The 21,148-nt window shown below is 64.1% G+C and overlaps 1 protein-coding gene and 1 long non-coding RNA gene across 2 annotated transcripts; one reads left to right on the top strand and one right to left on the bottom strand.

The window, feature by feature from the left end:
* Positions 1 to 2,313: 2,313 nt before the first annotated feature.
* On the top strand, positions 2,314 to 19,308 carry EXOC3L2 (exocyst complex component 3 like 2). Its single transcript, XM_077840773.1, has 11 exons — positions 2,314 to 2,983; positions 5,966 to 6,599; positions 7,013 to 7,127; positions 7,531 to 7,641; positions 9,142 to 9,242; positions 10,502 to 10,612; positions 11,103 to 11,238; positions 12,378 to 12,500; positions 13,045 to 13,200; positions 13,852 to 13,973; positions 19,005 to 19,308. The coding sequence occupies exons 1-11, from the start codon at positions 2,314 to 2,316 to the stop codon at positions 19,306 to 19,308; spliced, it is 2,583 nt and encodes an 860-aa protein (XP_077696899.1).
* LOC144278978 (uncharacterized) lies at positions 16,815 to 18,053 on the bottom strand. The gene is made up of 2 exons (XR_013348641.1): positions 17,739 to 18,053; positions 16,815 to 17,500 (listed from the first exon to the last, which is right to left on the bottom strand). It is a non-coding gene; the product is annotated as an uncharacterized LOC144278978 (long non-coding RNA).
* Positions 19,309 to 21,148: the final 1,840 nt, after the last annotated feature.

Genomic DNA, 21,148 nt, shown 5'->3' with positions numbered 1-21,148 from the left:
ATATGATAGAGGTCTATAAAATCATGACTGGTGTAGAGAAAGTAAATAAGGAAGTATTGTTTACTCTGTCTCATAACACAAAAGCTAGGGGCCACCAAACGAAATTAATAGGCAGCAGGTTTTAAAACAAACAAAAGGAAATATTTTTTCACATAACGCATAGTCAACTTGTGGAACTCCTTGCCAAAGGATGTTGTGAAGGCCAAGACTATAATAGGGTTAAAAAAAGATCTAGATAAATTCATGGAGGATAGGTCCATCAATGGCTATTAGCCAGGATGGGCAGGGATGGTGTCCCTAGCCTCTGTTTGCCAGAAGCTGGGAATGGGTGATGGGATGTATCACTTGATTATTACCTGTCCTGTTCATTCCCTCAGGGGCACGTGGCATTGACCATTGTCGGAAGACAGGATGCTGGGCTAGATGGACCTTTGGTCTGACCCAGTGTGGCCATTCTTATGTTCTTACTCAATGCTTTTTTTGCCTCCATCTTTACAGACAAGGTCAGCTCCCAGACAGCTGCCCTAGGCAGCACAGTATGGGGAGGAGGTGAGGAGCCCTCAGTGGTGAAAGAACAGGTTAAGGACTATTTAGAAAAGCTGGATATGCACAAGTCCATGGGGCCGGACGCAATGCATCCGAGGGTGCTGAGGGAGTTGGCTGATGTGATTGCAGAGAAACACCTGGCGATCGGGGGAGGTCCTGGACGATTGGAAAAAGGCAAATATAGTGCCCATCTTTAAAAAAGGGAAGAAGGAGAATCAGTCACTGGAAAAATCATGGAGCAGGTTCTCAAGGAATCCATTTTGAACCACTTGGAGGAGAGGAAGGTGTTGACTGTTCCTGATCGTGGATTCACTAAGGGCAAGTCATGCCTGACCAACCTGATTGCCTTCTATGATGAGATAACTGGCTCTGGATATGGGAAAAGTGGTGGTCGTGATATATCTTGACTTTGGCAAAGCTTTTGATACGGTCTCCCAGAGTATTCTTGCCAGCAAGTTAAAGAAGTATGGGCTGGATGAATGGACTAAAGGTGGCTAGAAAGCTGGCTAGATCGTCAGGCTCAACAGGTAGTGATGAATGGCTCCATGTCTAGTTGGCAGCCGGTATCAAGCGGAGTGCCCCAGGGATCGGTCCTGGGGCCGGTTTTGTTCAACATCTTCATTAATTATATGGATGATGGGATGGATTGCTTCCTCAGCAAGTTCGCAGATGACACTAAGGTGGGGGGAGAGGTGGATATGCTGGAGGGTAGGGATAAGGTCCAGAGTGACCTAGACAAATTGGACGATTGGTGCAAAAGAACTCTGCTGAGGTTCAACAAGGACAAGTGCAGAGTCCTGCACTTAGGATGGAAGAATCCCAGGCACTGGGGACCGATTGGCTAAGCGGCAGTTCTGCAGAAAAGGACCTGGGGATTACAGTGGACGAGAAGCTGGATATGAGTCAGTAGTGTGCCCTTGTTGCCAAGAAGGCTAACGGCATATTGGGCTGCATTAGTAGGAGCATTGCCAGCAGATCGAGGGAAGTGATTATTCCCCTCTATTCGGCACTGGTGAGGCCTCATCTGGAGTACTGTGTCCAGTTTTGGGCCCCCCACTACAGAAAAGATGTGGACAAATTGGAGAGAGTCAAGTGGAGGGCAACAAAAATGATCAGGGGGCTGGAGCACATGACTTACGAGGAGAGGCTGAGGGAACTGGGCTTGTTTAGTCTGCAGAAGAGAAGAGTGAGGGGGGATTTGATAGCAGCCTTCAACTACCTGAAGGTGGGTTCCAAAGAGGATGGAGCTTGGCTGTTCTCAGTGGTGGCAGGTGACAGAACAAGGAGCAATGGTCTCAAGTTGCAGTGAGGGAGATGTAGGTTGGATATGAGGAAACACTATTTCACTAGGAGGGTGGTGAAGCACTGGAATGGGTTACCTCAGGAGGTGGTGGAATCTCCATCCTTCGAGGTTTTTAAGGTCAGACTTGACAAAGCCCTGGCTGGGATGATTTAGTTGGTGTTGGTCCTGCTTCGAGCAGAGGGTTGGACTAGATGACCTCCTGAGGTCCCTTCCAACCTTATCTTCTCTGATTCTATGATATGGGATACAGGGTGTGCAATGGAGTACAGGGCATGGGGTACAGGGTATGTGCGATACAGGGGACAGGGCATGCCATGGCGGTATATGTCGCTAGGCAGCGGTTGGGTGTTCCGTGTCCCCAGCTGCTTCTCCTCCCGTGGCACTGGGATCCCCGCGTCCCGCACTCGGGGCCTGACCCTGTCTCCTGTGTCTCCTGTGTTGCCAGGTCCCAGGCAGTGGCGGCCATGCCGGTCCTTAAGAACCCCTACAAATTGAAGATGGCCAAGACCAACAGGGCGCCAGGCGGCACTGGGGAGCTGATCCTGGCCCAGGAGAGCAGCACCAACCCCTTCGAGGAGGACTTGGAGGAGAACTCGGGGGACTCCATCCTGGGGGACCAGAACCCCTTCCTGGAGGAGGCAGAGGAGCAGGGCGGTGGCTTTGAACACAACCTCTTCAATGGCAGCCTGGACCGGCGCCGGGCAACACTAGAGAGGCTGGTGGGCCTTTCCCCCTTCCGGCTGGGCAAAGGCAAGAAAGGGGCGGGCAAGGAGAAGGCTCCCGCCGGGGACAAGGGGCCTGACCGGCGCTCCTTCCTGGGCCGCCTGCTGGAGGGGGAGCTGGGCCCCGGGGCCCCGGAGAAGCGGAAGGCGCGGCGCAGCTCCGAGGACTTCAGCCTCCTGCAGCGCTTGAATGGGCGGCGCAAGGACAGCCCGGGCGGGCCGGAGAGCTGCCCGGCCGAGCGCGAGGGCGCCCCTGATGCCGGGAAGCGCATGACTTTCCTCAAGCTGGGCCTGGGGGGCCGGGCGCACCGGGCCTCGCTGGTGGACAAGACCAGCCCCCCCGAGGCCCCGGAGCCGGCGCGCGCCGCCCAGGAGGTGGAGACCGCCGCCAAGGCCCAGGAGCCTCTGTCAGGTGAGCCGGCGCGCGGCCGTGGGAACCGGGCCCTCCGTGCCGGGTGGGGAGCTGCAGCTGGGGGGCCCTGCTGCGAGGGGGGGATGTGGGGAAGCGTGTGCCCACGTACGTCCCGGGGAGGCAGCCTGCCCGACGGAGCTGCTGATGGGCCGAGTCATGTCCCCGGGGCACCCCCTCCCCTGGACTGTGAGGAGCTGGGGGGGGGAGCCATAGATCTGCCCCCTGTCTGCCCCCCTACTTCTCGCAGGCACTCCCCTGAGCTCCCAGCCCATGAGCCCCTGCAGCTACCCCCTCCCAAGAGCCTCAGCCCACGGGGGAGCTCCCTCCGGAGCTCCTCCCCCCCCCCCAGCCTTGCTTCTTTCTGTCGTCGTCCCCCCCCCACTCCCCCGCAATGCACCCTGCCCGTGGGTGACAGGTCGGTCCCACTTCCCGGCTGGCCCCGGTGCTGAGAGGAGCTGCCGTGGTGAGGGCCCGTCGCAGGGCATCCTGTGCGCAGAGTGGGACCTTAGTGCCGGCCGTGACATGCTCCCAGCTGAGATGTGTGTGGGTTCTAGTCCTGGCTCTGGGAGGGAGTCTAGTGGTTAGAGCAGGGGGCTGGGAGCCAGGACCCTGGGTTCTGTCCCTGGCTCTTGTGGCCTTGTGTATGTCCATTTGCCTCTCTGCCTCGGTTTCCCCATCTGCACAGTGGGCTCTTCCCAGGGCCCGGCTCGCTGTAGGGCATCGCTCTGCATGGGGTAAGTCCCGTCCCTGGGAGTGGGGTTCCCAGACGGGGCAGCCATGCTGTGGCTAATGGTCCTTGGCAAAGCCTCTAAAACCACAGAGGTGCTGTGAATGACACAGGACACAGCTGCATGGGATGGGCCCGGCAATGCCCCGGCTGGTGCCTGACCTGGGGCTCTGCCCGGGGGGAGCCCAGCCCCACTCCCAGGGTTGTGGGGAATGAGGCCCAGTGGGGAACTGGAAGATAACACGGCACCAGGGCCTGGAACAGCCAGTTCTGAGCAGATCCCTTATCACCCCATGGAGCCACCCTGTCTGCCCCCGGCTCCAGAGAGGCCCCATTGTCCCACCCTAGGGCACCAAACCCAGTGGATAGAGAGCAAACACCTACCAATTAGGGATCCTTTGAGGTGCAAATCCCCCCCTCCTTCACCCCCCCCCCGCCCCCTTGCATGTCTCTGCTTTAAAGCCAGCCGGTTCCTGGTTGCGGTCCCTGGGGGGATCCTTTGGCCATGAGACCCTAGTGCTGGGAGGTCGCACCCGGGGTGGAGGTGCTGGGACGCTGGTCTGAGGAGAGGGGGGTAGGGACCGATACAGATGCAGGGGGTTAGATCTCTACCCGTGGGTGGGGGGCTGCGGGAACAATTCTGAGGCTCCCCCTCCAAAAACCCTTGGAAAATTCAGAGTCAGGTGCTATGGATAATCTGAGATGGGCCGAGGAACCCTGCCCTTGGTGGCCATGCCGAGGGCCGCTTTGCCCCCTGGCGTCTGCGTCTCTCGGTCTCCCTGGGCCACGTTCCCAGCTGCCCGCTGCAGGGCTGGGCGTGGGATGTTTCTGTCCGAATGCCAGTGGAGCTTCCCCTGGCACGGTGCCGGGAGGGGTGTGGAATGAAGTCCTGCTGTGCCCCCGGGGCGGGCATCCCACAGAGCTCAGCGTGTGCCGCCCCATGGGAGGATCTGTCCCGCTGGGGGCGAGGTTTGGTGGGCGCAGGAGCTAGCCTGGTGGGGAGCCAGTGAATCGGACGTGTTCTCGGAGCAGGCAGGCTGGGGGGGAAGCAGGAGATGACCCTGGTGTTCCGCTTTGCCAGGGCCGCATGGCGCTCGGTGTCCCTTTCCCTGCTGCAGGGCAAGGGCAGGTGGGGGGGTCACTTACAGGTCACAGAAGGGGGTCAGAGGTCACCCAAGAGCACCCCCCCCCCCATGACTCTCCCATCCCTGTTCTCTGCAGCTGGCCGAGCGCCCCTTCCTGGCAGGGGAGGAGAAGGGAGGGTGCTGTCTGCTCCCCCGGCAGGCCCAGCACCCCATGTCACCAGCCCACCTGGGCTGGCTGTGGGTCCCAAGGGCTGGGCAGAGCTGTGCCCCCCAGGTGTTGGGCCATGTGCTGTGTCCCTCACCCCAGCCAAGGGCCTTGCCTGCCCCCAACACTGTGTGGGTGCTCTGCCCCAGAGCCAGGTGGCTGGACACCATGAGGGCACAGTGGCCAGCCCCTGGCTGGGTTGGGGCTCGGCGTGGGGCGGCTCATGGCCACGTTTGTGGTCGTCCCCTGTCCAGCCCAGCCAAGCTGTTGTTTGACTTATTGTTTCTGCTCCTGGCCTTCCCGGACACTGATCCAGCAGCCAGTGGGCCCCGGCAGATGGAGTGTCCTGCCCCACTGGGCCCATGGGACACAGAGGTGGGCAGTTCCCAGCCAGCGTGTGGGGCAGGGACCCATATGGGGGACGGAGTGTCCCTGCCAGCTGGGCACAGGGCCTGCCTCTCCTGCCTGTTCTACCCGCCCCACTGGGCTGGGGTTGCTGGCTGCTGGCTCTTCAGCTGATCTCGAGGGCAGAGGGGCAGCCCTAGCAGGGGGAGGGGGGCAGCAAGGGGCACGTCTGGCTCCGACCCAGAGTCCAGGTTCTCCAGAAGGGCTGGGGCCAACGTAGAGCCAAGCTGGGGTTCTGCCTCCCGGCTCCGCTTCCCCCACCGGGCGGAGTTTGCGCTGGGCAGATGGCCAGAGCTGGAGTGTGTGTGGGGTTAGCGCTCCTGACCCACACCTCTTCTGTGTCCCCCCTACCACAGCTCTGCCAGTGCCCCTCACTCCTGACCCACAGCTCCCTGCTGTGCCAGCCCGGGGCCGACGCCCCTCACTCCCAGCCCCGCCTGCCCCAGCCCTGGGCTTTCTGCCGGTGCCCCTCTCTCCTGACCCGCAGCCCCCGGCTGTGCCCGCCTGGGGCTCCCCTTCCCCCGGGGTCCGGGCTGACCTCTCTGCTCCGCTGCCCGCAGTGCTGGAGATCCTGAACCTGATCCAGCAGCGGGACCTGCTGGCAGCAGACCAGCACATCATCGAGCTGGAGGCGGAGTGCGGGCGGGAGGGCCCCCCGAGCGGCGAGGCCGGGGAGGGGGCCAAGGCCGGCAGCCGCAAGGCCAAGGACGTGGCGCTGCTCTACGAGGCCCTGCTGCAGCAGCTGTGGGCCGTGCTGGCCGAGGCCCTGGCGGCCCGGGGCACCTACCCGTCCCTGGAGCTGGTGGTGCGGGTGATCGAGCAGGAGGAGGCCGCGGACCGGCGGTGTCCGGAGGCGCAGGGGGGCGGCCCCGGGCCCCGGCCCCGGGCCATGCGCCGCAGGTGGGCCGAGGCGGTGAAGCGGGCGGTGGGCGAGCGGCTGGGCCAGTGCGCCGAGGACAGTGGCGGCCCCCTGGCGGGGCACGTGGAGCGCCTGACCCGCTGCCTGGTGGAGGACCTGAGCGCCTTCAGGAGCCACCTGCTGCCGGCGTATCCCCCCGAGTACCAGGCCCTGGGCGTCTACGCCCGCAGCTACCATGAGGGGCTGGCCCAGCTGCTGGGCAGCGTCGCCCAGAGGAGCCTGTCCATCGCCGAGCTCTACTTCCTCTTGGACTGGCACAGCAACACCTACCCCAGGTGAGGGGGCGGGGCGGGGGGACGGGACGGCTCTGGGGTGGGCCGGTACCTGGCACTGGGGGGTAGGGGCGGGGCTGGTACCTGGCACTGGGGGGGGGGGCTGTACCTGGCACTGGGGGGTGGGGGGTAGGGGCGGGGCTGGTACCTGGCACTGGGGGGGGGGGGGTAGGGGCGGGGCTGGTACCTGGCACTGGGGGGTGGGGGGTAGGGGCAGGGCTGTACCTGGCACTGGGGGGGGGTAGGGGCGGGGCTGGTACCTGGCCCTGGTGGGGGGGGCTGTACCTGGCACAGGGGGGTGGGGGGAGGAGAGGGGCCGGTACCTGGCCCTGGCGCCCTGTGAGCTGTCACTGGGAAGGGGGCCACGCAGGGAGGCTGCGGGGGGGCCCTGCCCTCATGGCTGTCTCTGCCCCCAGGGCGGTGCTGGGGCGGCTGGACATTGCCCCGCTGCTCAGCGCCCACGAGCAAGAGCCCCTGCTGCCCCCCGAGACCCAGCGCCGCTTGGAGGAGGCCTGCGCCACAGCAGTGAAGGTAACGGTGGGGCCTGGTGCCCACCCCCCAAGGCACACCCCTCTCCCCGCCCCCCGCCCTGCCTCCCCGCAGCAGCCCCAGGGCCTTCCCCTCCCCTCTGGCGCCTCCCCGCATCTGCCCCACCCTCTCCCCATGGCACCTACCCACCCCCTTCCCCTTCCCGTGGTGCCTCTGAGCTGGGAGTGGGTGATTTCCTCCCCCCCCCAAATAGTCCAGGGGGTTGGGGGTGTCAGTCCTTTAATGAGCCGGTCGTGGGGGGAGGAGTTTACATTCCCGCCGAGCTGCAGGGCCTGTCTGGGAGCCGGCTGGCTGGATGCCAGGCCATAGGGCAGGTGGTGCTGGGGCAGCCCATGCACCCCCCACGGAGCTCCCCCCACCTGTGACAGCTTCTATTCCCACCTAGACCAAGATTGCGGCGGACATGAGCCGGGAGCTGCGGGAGGAGGAGCACCGCTGGGCACAGGAGCCTGGACGGGACCACGGCCACCTGGAGCTGTCCAGCCGGGTGATCTCGGTGCGTCCAGGGCAGGGCCGTTTGCCGCTACCCGGCTCCACCTGGGCACGCTCCTTCCCCGCCGTGCCTGGCCCCTGGACCCCCTATACCCCTCCTGCTGTGCCTGGCCCCCTATACCCCTCCTGCTGTGCCTTGGCCCCCCAGGCCCCTTCCCTGCTGTGTCTGGCCCCCCTTGGCCTCCCAATCCCCCTCCCGCCACGCCTGGCCCCCGAGCCCTGCCCCCGCCGTGCCTGGCCCTCGGGGCCTCCATGCCCCTTTCCCACCGTGCCTGGACCCCCACCCCATGACGTGTCTGGCCCTCTAGCCCCCCACACCCCTTCCCCACTGTGCCTGGCCCCCGGAGCCTCCCATGGTCATTCCCCATCGAACCTGGAACCCCTTGTGCCTGGCCTCTGGGCCTCCCTGGCCCCCTTCTCCCCGGCCTTCCCTGCCACACGCATACCCTCCCCACCGCCCATGCAATCAGCTGTTCACCCTCCGGGTGCTGGTGGTCTCGGGCCTGTCATGCTGGCTGAGTGGGGCCAGAAGTCGCCCCATTGGGCCCAGGGGTGTCTGGTATGGCCGGGGCAGCCCATGGCCCAGCCGAAAGAGGGAGTCCGTGGGAGCCTCTGAGCTGGTCTGGGGCCTGATCCGGGCTCCCCCACCCTCCCCCAGGTGGCCAGGTCCAGCCTTCCCCTCCTCCGGAGCCACAGCCTGGCTCCCCCAGCTCCCTTTGGACCCTGGGTGTGGAGTGGGCCCATGTGCCCATCCCCCTAGAGCCAGGGCAAGGCTTACCCCCGGGCTCACCCATCCTGGACCCCAATCCCTGTCAAGACACGGCTGTCCCGGGGGGACGCTGGCCCCCCACTGGCTGCCCCCAGAGCTCTTCACTTGCTGGCCCCTGTGCGGGCGCCCGGCCCTGGGGGTGCTGTCTGGGGCTCATGCTGATCAGCTCCGGCTCCAGCTCCCACCTGGCAGAGGGCACAGGTGGGCTCTACCAGTCTCGCCTCCCCCCCGCCCCCTCCCCCAGGCTGTAGGGGCCACAGGGGAAAGCTGCCAACAGCAGATGGCAGCTCCGACCCCAGTACCCCCGGGGCAGGTCCCCTGGGCCAGAGAGTTAGTCCTCTGCCCCCCGTGAGCTCTGCAATGGGCCCCGTGCAGGGCTCCCCTCTGCCAGGCAGCCAGCGCCACCCCCCCAGGCTGCCCACTGGCCAGCCCCCTGAGCGCCGTGCCCCATGGGAGCAGACAGCTGCTGAGCCAGGCCTGGGCTGTGCTGGGTGCCTGGGGCCTGGCTGGACCTGCCTTGGGCTGACAGCTCGCAGCCCCTCCCCAGGCGGTGCTGGGTGCAGCTGATGGTGCCTGGGGCTCGGCCAGGGCCTGCTGGGGTCTCCCCTTTGTTGCGGTTGGGGTGAGTCAGTCGTGCCCGCTGGAGGTTTGGGGCCAGTCTGTGCGCCCGGTGGCAGGGGGGGAGGAGGCTCCCCACTCCCCCAGCAGTTCAGTGGCCTGCTCCTCTCCCTGCAGGTACTGAAGGCCCATGTGGACAGAGCCCCCCAGATCACACCGGAGTTTGGGGAGCAGATAGTGCTCTGCTGCCTGGCTGGTCTGGCCGAGTTCCTGCAGAGGTACAGGGGAGAGGGGGAGGCTACACCAGGGGCCTGCTTTGGGGTGCCGTGCAGAACTCATGGGGAGGACAGCAGATGGGGGCGGGGGGGCTTCCCTGTGGGGGAATCGCGGAGGGCTCCCAGCCACACACCCCCACCCAACGCGGCCAGCCCCCCTGGGCTGGGAGACCCATGGGCTGCGTGGAGAGATCGGCCCTGTTAATAATATTGTGTTACTTGCCAGTCGGTCAGAGGGTCCCTAGGCTCTGGCTCCAGCATCAGGCTCTGCCGGGCTCAAACCCAGGAACTGTCTCTTGGCGAGAGCCTGGGGTGCGGGACCAGGGCGCTCACGCTGAGCACGCAGCAAAGCCCGGGGGACTTTCACTGGGCTCGGCGAAGAAGCCAGGAGGGCTCCAAGCCATGTGACCCGGTCGGAGCCCCCAGCCCAGCCCGCAGCACCAGCTGGGGTGTTGCCCTGGGCCGAAGCGCTTCCTGGGCGGCCTGGCGGTGCGAGGCAGCAGCCGGTCCCATCTTGGGCGTGCCAATGGCTCTGATGGGCCCAGCGGGTTGCAGGGTCAGATGGGGGACGCCCAGCTAATCACTGAAGACCCTGCTCCGCATGGTGGTTTCCCTGTTAGCGATAGTCAGGCTAGTGCCCAAATCCAGCCGTTTCCCCGGCGTAGGAGGGAGGTGCCCTTCTCCTGCAGGGTAACAGATTCATCCCTGTCCAGGCCCGTTCAGCTCAGCCCCGGCACGTCTTGCTCGGCCGATGGACAGTCGTTACTCCCCTGTCCCTGCGGTGGCATCTCCCACTGAGCAGGCTCCTCCGCCGCGTTCCCCAGACCTCGGGGCAGCCATCAGGCCGTCTGTCCAGCCCCCCTGGCCTGAGCTGTGCTCAGGCTGCCTGCCTAGGCTAGCATCTCCCAGGCCTCCAGATTTCCTGCCTTACGGCTGAAGACAAGGAAGGCCAAGCCAGCCCTGTGGGCTACAGCCCTTGGCCCAGGTTTCTCTCCCCTCCCCATGCTGGGTGAGGTTTGGTCTGGGGGAGGAAGGGGTCTGGAAGGTAGCAGCTGAGCGGGGTGGAGGGTGCAGGTCCCTCCACTGGGGTCCGTCAGAGAGGATCACTGTGGGACGTGTGCCTGGTGGTACAAGGATGCCCTTCCTGGGCAGGGAGGGGCAGGGATCCCTCCCGCCAGGGCTGTCCCTGGTATGGGGGGGTGGGGATCCCCCTGGAGCCTCAGGACACCCCTTCAGCATGGGCCATCTCTCCCCTTTTGCAGCTTTCAGAGCAAGGTGGAGCAGTTCCACCAGAGGCCAGGCGAGAGCGGCCCCCCAACCGACAGCTATGTGGGCAGGACCATCACACTCGTCAACTGCTGCCCCCCCTTCAGGTGAGGGGCCCCCATACCTTTTGCCTGCCCAGGGCTGGGGTGAGCCAGCCCATTCCCCGACCCAGGTCCAGGGGCCTACGGAGCCTGTAGCAGGCGCCCTGCGTCCCCTGATGTGGCTGTGCCTGCCCACAAACCCCCCATTAGGTCCCTTGTGGCCAACCCCCCCTTTCCCCCCCCCCCCCGCACCTCCTGCTGGTTACCCTCCATGGCTGTGCTGTGCCCTCCCCAGGCTCCCCACTGGGCTCCCTCCCTAGTCAGGCCACCAAGAACCCCTGCTGGACTCCCACCCAGCTGGACTCCCCTGAGGTCCCCTCTTCCCCTCAGCCATATCCAAGGTCCCCTGGGTGAAGAGCATGGCAAGATCTGTCCCCTGGGCCCCTGCCAGGGTGCCGGGGGCAGGGTTGGATTTCGGGGCCTGGGGCCCATGCCTGGAGGGGGCGTTGCTGCAGTGCATTGTGGGCCGGCTTGCTGACAGGCACCGTTTCCCCAGGGAGTACGTGGAGAAGCTGGTGCAGTTTGGCCACCCGGAGAGCAATGTCCCCCGGCGCCAGGCCAACGCCGCCCTGGACAAAGTGACCCGTCTCTGCAACCGTGTCCTGGCCCAGCAGCTCTTCGAGGAGCTCCGGGTATGTGGGGGGCAGGCCGGGGCACTCGCGGGACCTGGCCTGGGTCTGTCTGTGGGGGTAAGGTGGATCTGTCAGATAATGAGAGAGTCAATATACTGCCCCTCTATCAGTCCATGTACACCCACACCTGGCAGATTGTGCACGGGGCTGGTCGCCCCAGCTCAAATCCGAGAGGTTAGAATTGGGAAAGGTGCAGAGAAGAGGGTGGAACAGCTTCAGCGAGTGCAGAGATTAGAAAGATGGGGACTGCTCAGTTTGGAAAAGAGACGACTAAGGGGGATATGACGGAGGTCTATAAAATCATGCCTGGTCTAGAGAAAGTGACTAGGGAAGTGTTATTTACCCCTTCACATCACACAAGAACCAGGAAATTAATAGGTGGCAACAAACAGAAGGAAGGAAGTCTTCGCACAATAGAGTGAACCTGTGGAACTCACTGCCAGGGGATGTTGTGAAGGCCAAAACTGTAGCTGGGTTTAAAAATGTTCCTGGAGGACAGGTCCATCAGTGGTTATTAGCCAAGAGGGCAGGGACCCAGCCCCATGCTCTGGGTGTCCCTAGCCTCTGCTTGCCAGAAGCTGGGACTGGACGACAGCTTGGGGGTGGATCACTCGATAATTGCCCTGCTCTGTTCGTTCCCTCTGAAGCACCTGGCACCAGCAACGGTCAGAGACAGGATACTGGGCTAGTGGGGCCATTGGTCTGACCCAGCCTGGCCGCTCTTATGTTCCTAGCTGGGGGACAGGTAGGTCTGTCTGAGCTGGGGGCAGGGCGAGGTGGCAGAGGCCCCCATTCACCCCAGCAGATGTCAGTGCTGCCAGCATAGGAAGGGGGCAGAGGGCCGGGCGCTGCGGGGGGTCATGGCAGCTTGCCCCTTTCCTGCACGGAGACCTGGGGCTTGTCCTCCTTTGCCCCCCACTGCCCAGCCCCCTGGATCCAAACAGAGGGGAGCTGTGAGCGGGGTGAGGCCAGCAGCCTGGCCAAGGCACTGCCCAGCCCGTCAGAGAGGGCGCTGCTGAGATCTGGCCCACTCCTGGCCTGCCTGCAGCAGCAGACGGGAGGGGACCTGGCCTGGTCCCCATGTGCCCCCTGGGGGTACCCGTCTCTGCTCTGGCGCTGAGGCTGGCCTCTCCTTTCAGCCCTACTTCCACAAGCTGATGAAGAGGAAGTGGCTGACCAGCTCGGAGAGCTTCGACGCCATCGTCGTGCTGCTCACGGACTACGCCCAGAAGCTGCGGACGATGCAGCCGGAGCCGTACAAGGTGGGTGCTGCTGAGGGTGTGGGGAGAAGCCACATGGGACGGGGCCTGGGCAGAAGGGAGAGCAGCCATTGCTTTCCGGACGCCCCCACTGCCTCCTGCCCCGTCACGGCCCTGTTGCCCCTCATCAGGCTCTGCCCCTCTATCCAGCCCCCCCCCCCCCCCCCGACCACCACAGCCCTCGTGCCTCTCCAGGCCACGGCCCTCTGCCATGGCCCTGGACCCAGCCCCGACCCCCTGCCATGGTGCTGGCGTCTCTTCCCAGGGACCTCCCAGTTGCTGAGCCGGACGCCGTGGGACAACTTCCAGGGGAGGTTTCTCCCTGAGATTCTGCATCTGAAGGCACTGGGGGGCAGGGAATAGCCACAGTGCAATGCTCTCTGCCCAAGCCCCTGATCCGCCCTCCATGGGCCCTGGGGGCAGGGAATAGCCACAGTGCAGTGTGCGGCAGCATCCCTGGGGGCTCCCCCCACCGCGGTGGGCTAGCTGGGGGGAGTCTGCCCCTCCCCTACAGGCTGCGTGGCTGAGCCTGTCGTGTGCCCCGCAGGCGCTGGTGAACGAGGTGCACCGGCGGGTGCTGGTCGAGTACGTCCGGCCCCTACTGCAGGTCCGGCTCGTCTGCAGCTCGAACAAGATGAGAGGCAAGGTGGCGGCCCGGCTGGAGGACGAAGGCCGCCAGCTGCAGGAGCTCTTCGGCCAGCTTGTGAGCCGGGAGGAGGCTGGGAGGTGTGGGGGGCCACGCTGTAGCTGCGCGGTGGGGCAGGGTGGGCTGCCCTGTGAGGACCCCCCCATGGGGCTGAATCTCCAAGATTGCTAAACTGGGGTGGTGGATTGGGAGAGGGGAGGGTGTCTGAGCTGCAGGCTGCCCAGAGGGGGGTTCCTGGGCAGCGCCAGGCACAGCGGAAAGGGCGGGTGCAGCCCTCCTGGCGGAGGGGAGAGCCTGGGAGAGCCAGCTGGGCCCGGCTTAGGGTAAAACAGTGAAGGTGGAGCGGGGGTGCCCCGCACGTCCTGTTGCCATGTGTCAGGGTTGTGCCGAGATCGGGACACGGAGCCCTGCCCACTGGAGTTCCCACGTCTGCTCACGCAGGGGTGGAAGAGGAAACTGAGGCACGGCGCAGGGCAGCGATGGGCCTAGCCTCCCCCAGCGGGGCGGTGAAGGAGCCAGGATTAGCACCAGCCTCCAGCCCTGCCTGCTGGGCCGTGCTGCCCTGGGTGCTGGGGGTTCTCCTGGAGAACTCGGGGGAGCTGAGCTCCAGCTGGTTTGTCCCCTCAGTCTCACTGGTGGCATGGCTGGGCGGGGCTGGGGGGGAATCTCCTTAGCCCCTGCCCTGTCCTGACTGGCCCCTCCCCACAGAAGTCGACCTCATCTTGGCTGAATGCAGCGGTGCCTCACCTGGCCGAGATCCTGCGGCTGGAGGACACGCCCTCTATCCAGATGGAGGTGGGGGTGCTGGTGCGGGACTTCCCTGACGTCCGGTGAGTGGGGGGCACTGCAGGGGGCACCATGGGACCTGTGCACAGCCTCCAACCTGCACCTCCCCCGGCAAGGTTCCCCCAAATCCTCCCTCTGGGGGATCCCCCAGTGTCGCTCCATCCTCGGCCCACGGGGGGCTGCTGGGGGGAACAGGTCCATCCCTTGAAGCGTCAGTGAGGGGGCCAGCACCTTGGCACCCCCCTGGACTCCTGCTCCCAGCGCATTGGGGGCCATGCTGCTGTCTGGCCTCCCCACGTCAGCAGGGGTGCGGTGGGTGGTCGGATGGGAGATCTGGGTGCCCCTGTGCTCTTGAGGCTGTTAAAGGTCTCGGCTGAGCTGGAGCTCAGCTAATGAATCCCCCCCACACACACACAGTCCTGCCCTGTCCCTGGGGCGTGTTAAACAGCTGCCCTGGCTGCACTGCAGTGCTGGGGAGACCCTTCTGGGGTTACAGCTGGGCTGCCCTCTCCGCTCCCCCTCTCGCTCCTTGTGCCCCGGCTGAGCGTCACAGAGCCAGGCGGGCTGAGGGCCGGGCAGAGCCCTGAGCTCCGTGGCACAGGGCCGTGGCTGCCGTCTGGGTCCATAACAGAAGAACAAACACCCCAGTGCTCAGAGCTTGTCACGGGAGGGCCCCGGGCTGGCTTGAGCAGTGGCCGCCGCGTGGCCCCAGGCAAAGCCCCGGGGGAGCCAGACGAGCGCTGCCACTGAAGGGGGGCCACCCATCACTTGGCTGCACTTTGCCCTGAGGCAGCACGGGTGGCTCCTAGCTCCCCTGGGTCCGCACAGACCCCAAGCTCCCCCCACTGGGACCTCTCCTGTAGGGGGCGCTGGGCCATGCTCTGCCAGAGAGCCGGCAAGCTCCGAGCAGCGCGCGAGTCCAGTATATGGTGCTCTTAGGGACGGTGAGCTCCCATAATGCACCTGGCCAGGGGTGCGATGCAGGTCCACGGTCCTTCCCCCTCCCCCGCTGGGGGTTGGCTCCTGGCCCTGAAATCAGCCAGCTCTTGGGAAGGCCGGGCCTAGCATGTGCCCGCACGCCTCCTGTGGCAGAGAGTACCACAGGTCACCCTGGCTGAGACAGAAGATTGACCAGGGTCAGATGGCTCCAGGGCGGACGCAAGCGTGAACTTGCTGCTCTGACCAGGTGGGAAAAGGGCAAATGGCTTTGCCAGCACCACTGCTTGGGGCAGGGGCGAAATGCTCCACATGCAGCCCCGGGAGATGCCCTCTGGGGCGACGCCCCCCAGCTGCTTCCCGTGCGCCAGCAGAGCTGAATGCTGGCAGCCCCCCGCAGGGATCCCCCAGCTGCTTGGCCCCACAGGGGTCGGATTCCAGTCCCGATTCTGTGGTGGCTGTTGCATTTGACCCTGACACACCTGCCCTCTCCAGCAGGGGGCACCAGTGACACACACTGGCTGCCCGGTGGGTGCAGGTGGTGCTGACGTACCCGTGCCCATGCCCTGCTCAGCCAGCCCTCCCCCTGGCACCAGGCGCAGGCGGGCCAGGCCTTTGGCAATGTGCTTTCCAGGGGCCCCAGCTGGCCTCCCTCTGCTTCCCCCCCCATCCCTGCCGTGCTCCAGGGACTCTGCCTGCTGCCCTCGGTCGCTGCTCCCACCACGTAGGGAAGGCTAGGGGCTGCCCCCACGTGGCACACGCTGGTGCCAAGGAGCAGGATACCAGTGAATTGGCCTTGGTGTGCTCTGCTGGGGTGGGGGCGAGACCCTGTCTGGCACATAGGGGCAGCATGGACCTGCATGGGCCCCAGCCTGACAGGCGCCGCATGGGTGCATAACCAGGGACAGTCCCAGCCGCAGAGCGCTCGCCAGCCGGGAGCCAGGCCCTGATCCGGGGCAACAGCACCCGCAGCACGTCCTTGCCAGCTCACAGGCTGATCCCAGCAGCGGTCAGAACTCCCCCCACCCCCAGCTTGGCCCCCGGCGCTGCGGCCGGAATTAGGAGGTTGATCGAGCTAAGCAGGCCATTGGGCGTGGGACCCTGTAACGATGCTGGTTCTGGCGGGACCCAACGGAGAGTGCCAATACAGGACACATTGCTTCAAGCAGGGCAGTTACAGCCCCAGCCTGGGTTTCTATGCACACCGAGGCAAACCAAACCAACCAGCCAGAGAGGACTTTGGTCTCACCCCACTGGCTCACCACAAGTCACACAAGCAATTCCCTTAGACACTCCAGTTTCCCAGGATCCCCAACAGTACCACTTGTTATGGGGACAAATGGTTATGAAAACCAATACCCCAGGAAAAGAAAAAAGGTTCTCTCGATCCCACAGCACCAAGCCCCAGACCCAGGTCAATATGCAAATCAGATCTTACCCACAAATCATGCTGTTGCCAATCCTTTAGAATCCAAAATCTAAAGGTTTGTTCATAAAAGGAAAAAGCTATAGATGAGAGCTAGAATTGGTGAAATGGAATCAATGACATACAGTCATGGCCAAGTTCTTGGTTCAGGCTTGCGGCAGCGATCGAATATACTGCGGGTTCAAATCAAGTCTCTGGAAAACATCCCCAGCTGGGATGGGTCATTCAGTCCTTGGTTCAAAGCTTCAGTGTAGCAAAGTCCCTCCAGAGGGATGAAGCAGGACTGAAGACCAGATGGAGGAGCTGCAGCAGCTTTTAATAGTCTCTTGTCATGTGATCTTTCTTTCTTTGTCCCAAAGACAAGCTGTGGCCTGGAAAAACCTCCGAGTTCTGTCCATAGGCAGGTCCCTGCACACCTTGCTGAGTCCTAAGGCGTCTGCCTTCTCTCAATGGGTTGATTGTTTTCAGAGTAACAGCTGTGTTAGTCTGTATTCGCAAAAAGAAAAGGAGTACTTGTGGCACCTTAGAGATGAACCAATTTATTTGAGCATAAGCTTTTGTGAGCTACAGCTCACTCCATCATTGATTGTGTAGCTGATGGTCCTTAATGGGCCATCAAGCAGGCTAGGCAGAGCTGACACCAGCTTGTCTGGAGTGCTCCCCAGAAGCATAGCACAAGTTTGAAATACAGACAGTATAGAGCCAATATTCATAACTTTAACTACAAAAATGATACACACATATAGACAGCATAATCATAATCAGCAAACCATAACCTTGTCTTAGACACCTCATTTGACCCCCTTTATACAAGATTTGGTGCCACTACAGGACTTTGATTGCAACAATGATCTATACGGTCCCAGCATATGTTGATAACGTCACAAGATACCTCCCCTTCCTCCATGCTCCCAGCAGCACTTTCCTGAACCCGGAGTCACAACCCGCTTCCCAGGATGGGGATGGGGGGAGATAGAAATGCCCACATCCGTGGTTCTGCCTGGCGCTGGACTTTGCCACGGCTGCCTGCATCACTCTTGGGGCGAAGGGGGGTTATCACGCTCCTGGCGCGGCTCTTCTTTCCATCTTCCGCTGATGGCATCCGGGCTCAGGGCTGGGAGGCGACGGATCGCCTGTGAAGTGTGGCTGCGAGCTGTTTCCTGCAGCCGGCCAGGGCGGGGCAGCCAGCAGGAGTGGCTGAAGACAGGGCTGGAGGAGAAAAACAAGCGGCTCAGACAGGAAGGGGCCCGGGAGTGACTTCCCCTGGCTGCCACCATGGAGCAATTTGTGGTTGTGGCCACCAGGGAAGTGGAGACCTGTGGAAAAGGGGCTAGGGGTGGAAGGCTGCTCCGCAAGAGACCTTCGGTGGGGGGCGACGGGGTGTCAGACATATATAACCCCCCCACCCTCCACCACATCCCCTCCCAGCACCACACAACACACCCACCTGCTGGCCTGGCATTGCCAGGGGCTGGACTGCTCTGCCCCTGTCGGGACTGGCCTGGCGCTGCCCTGGGAATGGATCTGGGACACCTGCCTCTGGAAAGATCCCCCTAAGCCAGCCCCCCGTCAGCTGGCTGCATTTTCCCGGCAGTGGGATTCACAGGTCCTGGCCCCCAGGCTCAGCGCCGTGGCAGGAGCCTCCAAGGAAGGAAGTGTTGCAATTGTGCCGGGCGCATCTTCCCGCCTGGAGCTGGGCCGTGCTCTGGGACAGCTGCCAGCTCACGGCAGGGCCCCGGAGCAGTTGTGGGGTCCAGAGCTGACACCAGCGGTGCTGTTCCCCAGAACCAACTCCGGGTCGGGCACCAGCAGAAGCACCAGGCTGCCCCCCACCTCCCTCTCCGCTGCAGGAGCTGCCCGGGAGCAGCGTGTGCCTGGAGGGGGGGCCGGGGCTGTACTGATTACATGGGCGCTTAGCCAACATCCTGAAAATGCCGGCAGGAGCTTTAAATAAACTCCTGCCCTGCAGTGCAGCCAGCCGCCCTCACACAGCGTGTGTGTGTGCCCCGGCGGGCACTGGGCTGGAACTGTTAGGGGGAGTTGATGGCGGGGGCCTGCCAGGCACCATGCTGACCGTCAGGGGTTGCTGATGGAAGGGACCCGGCGGGCACTAGGCTGACACCGCTGGGGTGTGCTGAGGGGGGGGTCCTGCTAGGCACCAGGCTGATCGCCAGGGGCTGCTGACGGGGCAGCTCCCAGTGGGCACAGGCTGACACTGCCAGGGGGGTGAGTCCACTTATCTATGGTGAATGCCTCCCCCACTTGCTCTGCGGCTCCCCTCAGTAAGTGCCTCTGCCCAGGTGGGGCACAGCTGTCAAGGGAGGGGTGCTCCCTTCATTGCCCCATGGCAGGAGGCAGCTGCATCCCCAGCCCCACTCACATTGGGTCCTTCCCCGTGACCTTGGCTGGGCTAGGGAGAGATTGCGCCCCCTCGAGGCCAGTCTGAGGAGTTGCCCCCTCTCTGGGCTGCGTCAAGAGCTTGTTCCCGGGTTTCTGCAAGGAGCTGGCCTGGCCTCTCCCGTCTCCGGCTTTCTGGGTGGTGCCCTGGCTGCTGGCTCTGGGCACAGCTTTGCCCCTGTGGGCATGTGCCCAGTGGCATGGGTGGGCATGGCAATGGCCCCAGCAATGGCATGGCTCTGCTCCGTGGGCATGTGCCCAGTACCATGGGGGGCTGTTCTGAGCAGCACCCCTCACCCTCTCCTTGTCTCTGCAGGAGGAAGCATGTGGCGGCCCTGCTGGACGTGCGGGGCCTGCGGGGCCAGGCACAGCGCCAGGAGATCTTGGCTGTGGTGAAGGACCTGGAGCTGAGCGAGGGCGAGGTTCCGCTGTGCCGGGAGCGGGCCTTCTTCTCGGACATCCCTGCCACCCGTGAGGTGCGCTGCTTCGCCAGGGCCCTGCCACGCCTGTCGCCCGCACACCTGCCCTGCCTGGGCCGGCTGCCCTGGGGGTGCCTGGGCCCTGAGCCTGACGCGTGCCAGCCACAGACCAGTGAGCACAAGGCGGAGACCCAGGTGTGAGCTGAGCCCCTCCAGCAGAACCCAGCCCCCGAGCCGCACCAGGCCAGGTGCCTTGAGCCAGCGGGCAGGTCCCTGCATCCTACTGGCCCAAGGCCATGCCACCCAGCCTGCACCCAAAGACACTGGGCCTCAGTCCCAGCAGCCTGGTGGGTGAGGCCAGGACACAGGCATCCAGCCCTGCTGCCTGTGAGCCCCCCTCAGGCCCCAATGCTTCGGTCCTGAACTCACCCTGGTGCCCAGCTTGGTGCCCAGCGCTGCCCTGAGCAAGGAGTTTGGGATGTTCATTTATGGCAGCTCTCCCCAGATATGCACCCTGGCCCCGCACATGGTGCTGCAGCTGGTGGGGCAAGGCCAGACCTGTGGGTGGGACATGCTGGGGGGGTGTTTGACCCTTTGTGCCCCTTGGCCACCTTCCCCTGGGGCTGGCAGCCCGCTGCCCCTCAAGCTGCCCTGCTCCCCTTCGGCTGCCTACCTCCCAGTGCCCACCAGCAGGGTAACGCCATACCCTCCAGGCTCCTCCTGGCTGTGACTTGCCAGCCCCCCAAAGGAGCCAGCCAGCCACCTCTGACCCCCTGAGCGCTGGGCAGCAGTTGCAACTGGGTCTATGCCAGAGCCCTGGGCGCTGGAGCCAGTTGTGGTGCCCACCCCTATGCCCCCCAGCAGAGTCCCAAGGCAGGAAGGGTGCTCATTTCACCTGGGGGGCCCTCCACACAGCTTTTCCCCTCCCCCCCCCCCCCCCCGGGCTGCCCAGTCATGCGGTCTGGCTCGCCTGGGGTTCAAGATCAGTCTGTAACTGTATGATAAGGAATAAACATTAATTTAAAGGCCGTTCTCAGGTGTGTGGGTCCATCTGCACCGATTGGGGCCTTGCCCAGCCAGGCTCCCTAGGGGCTGCAGAGGGGGAGGCTGGGCTGAGTGGGGAGGGAGGGCTCTTTCCCTCCCCACTTTGCCTCATCTCTCGGGCTGTTGTCGCTTCGAGGCAGCTCATTCTCCAGGCCAGAGACAGGCACAAAAGTTGGCCCCGAGGGACACGGAGCCGGGGCTGGTGCCAGGGCAGCGGGTTTCCTGGCGGTGCCTGGGGCAGCGCCTGGCACCGATGGGTTTGTCTCCCCCCCCCCACTGTCCCTGCCCAGCTCCGGCTCACACGCACTGTGTGACCCTTTGTCCCAGCCCTGCCCCGCCGGAACCCCTCCACCATACGGCGCATCCTGGCCAAGCTGGCTGCGTTTTCCAGGAACAACCCGTCCCTGGCCACACCGATGTACACCGTGGCAGCAGGGAAAGGGGCTCGGCTCTTCCCACTGCCCGGGGGCAACATGGATCCCCCCCCCCCACCAAGGCGCCTCCTCCTCCTCCACCCTGCAGGGCCCCCCTGCCCCAGCCCCCCCACCCCTTACCCCTGGCTCACTCCAGGGAAGCCGGCAGGGGGCTTGGAGGAAGGAAATTCCTGCGTGTGAGGGGAGTGAAGCTGGGAAAGTCATCAGGACGCTGCTGCCAGCCCTGCCTGGGGGGGCCGGCAGTGGGACCTGGGGGGCTGGGGCCAATCTGGGGTGGAGGTGGGGAAGGGGACAACAGTACTCTTACCACCTGGCCTTTGCCAGTGTCCAGGGGGGGCAGGGCTCTGGGGAGCCCCAGTAGGAGGGGGCAGCAGTGGGGCCCTAGGGCAGGCCCAGGCATGGGGAGCCCGAGGCAGGAGTGGGGGCCGCAGGGGGCAGGACCCAGGAGAGGGGGCCCCTGAGGTCCAGGTGTGGGGGAGGGGTGGCAGGCCAGGGCTTGTTATTCTCAGTCACCCCCCAGGCCCCTCCCATCGCCCCACTGCCAGGACCTCAGACCAACCCCG

Source organism: Eretmochelys imbricata, chromosome 23 (assembly GCF_965152235.1).
Source record: "Eretmochelys imbricata isolate rEreImb1 chromosome 23, rEreImb1.hap1, whole genome shotgun sequence".
Taxonomy (NCBI): domain Eukaryota; kingdom Metazoa; phylum Chordata; order Testudines; family Cheloniidae; genus Eretmochelys; species Eretmochelys imbricata.
This window is presented reverse-complemented; position numbering and strand designations above follow the sequence as displayed.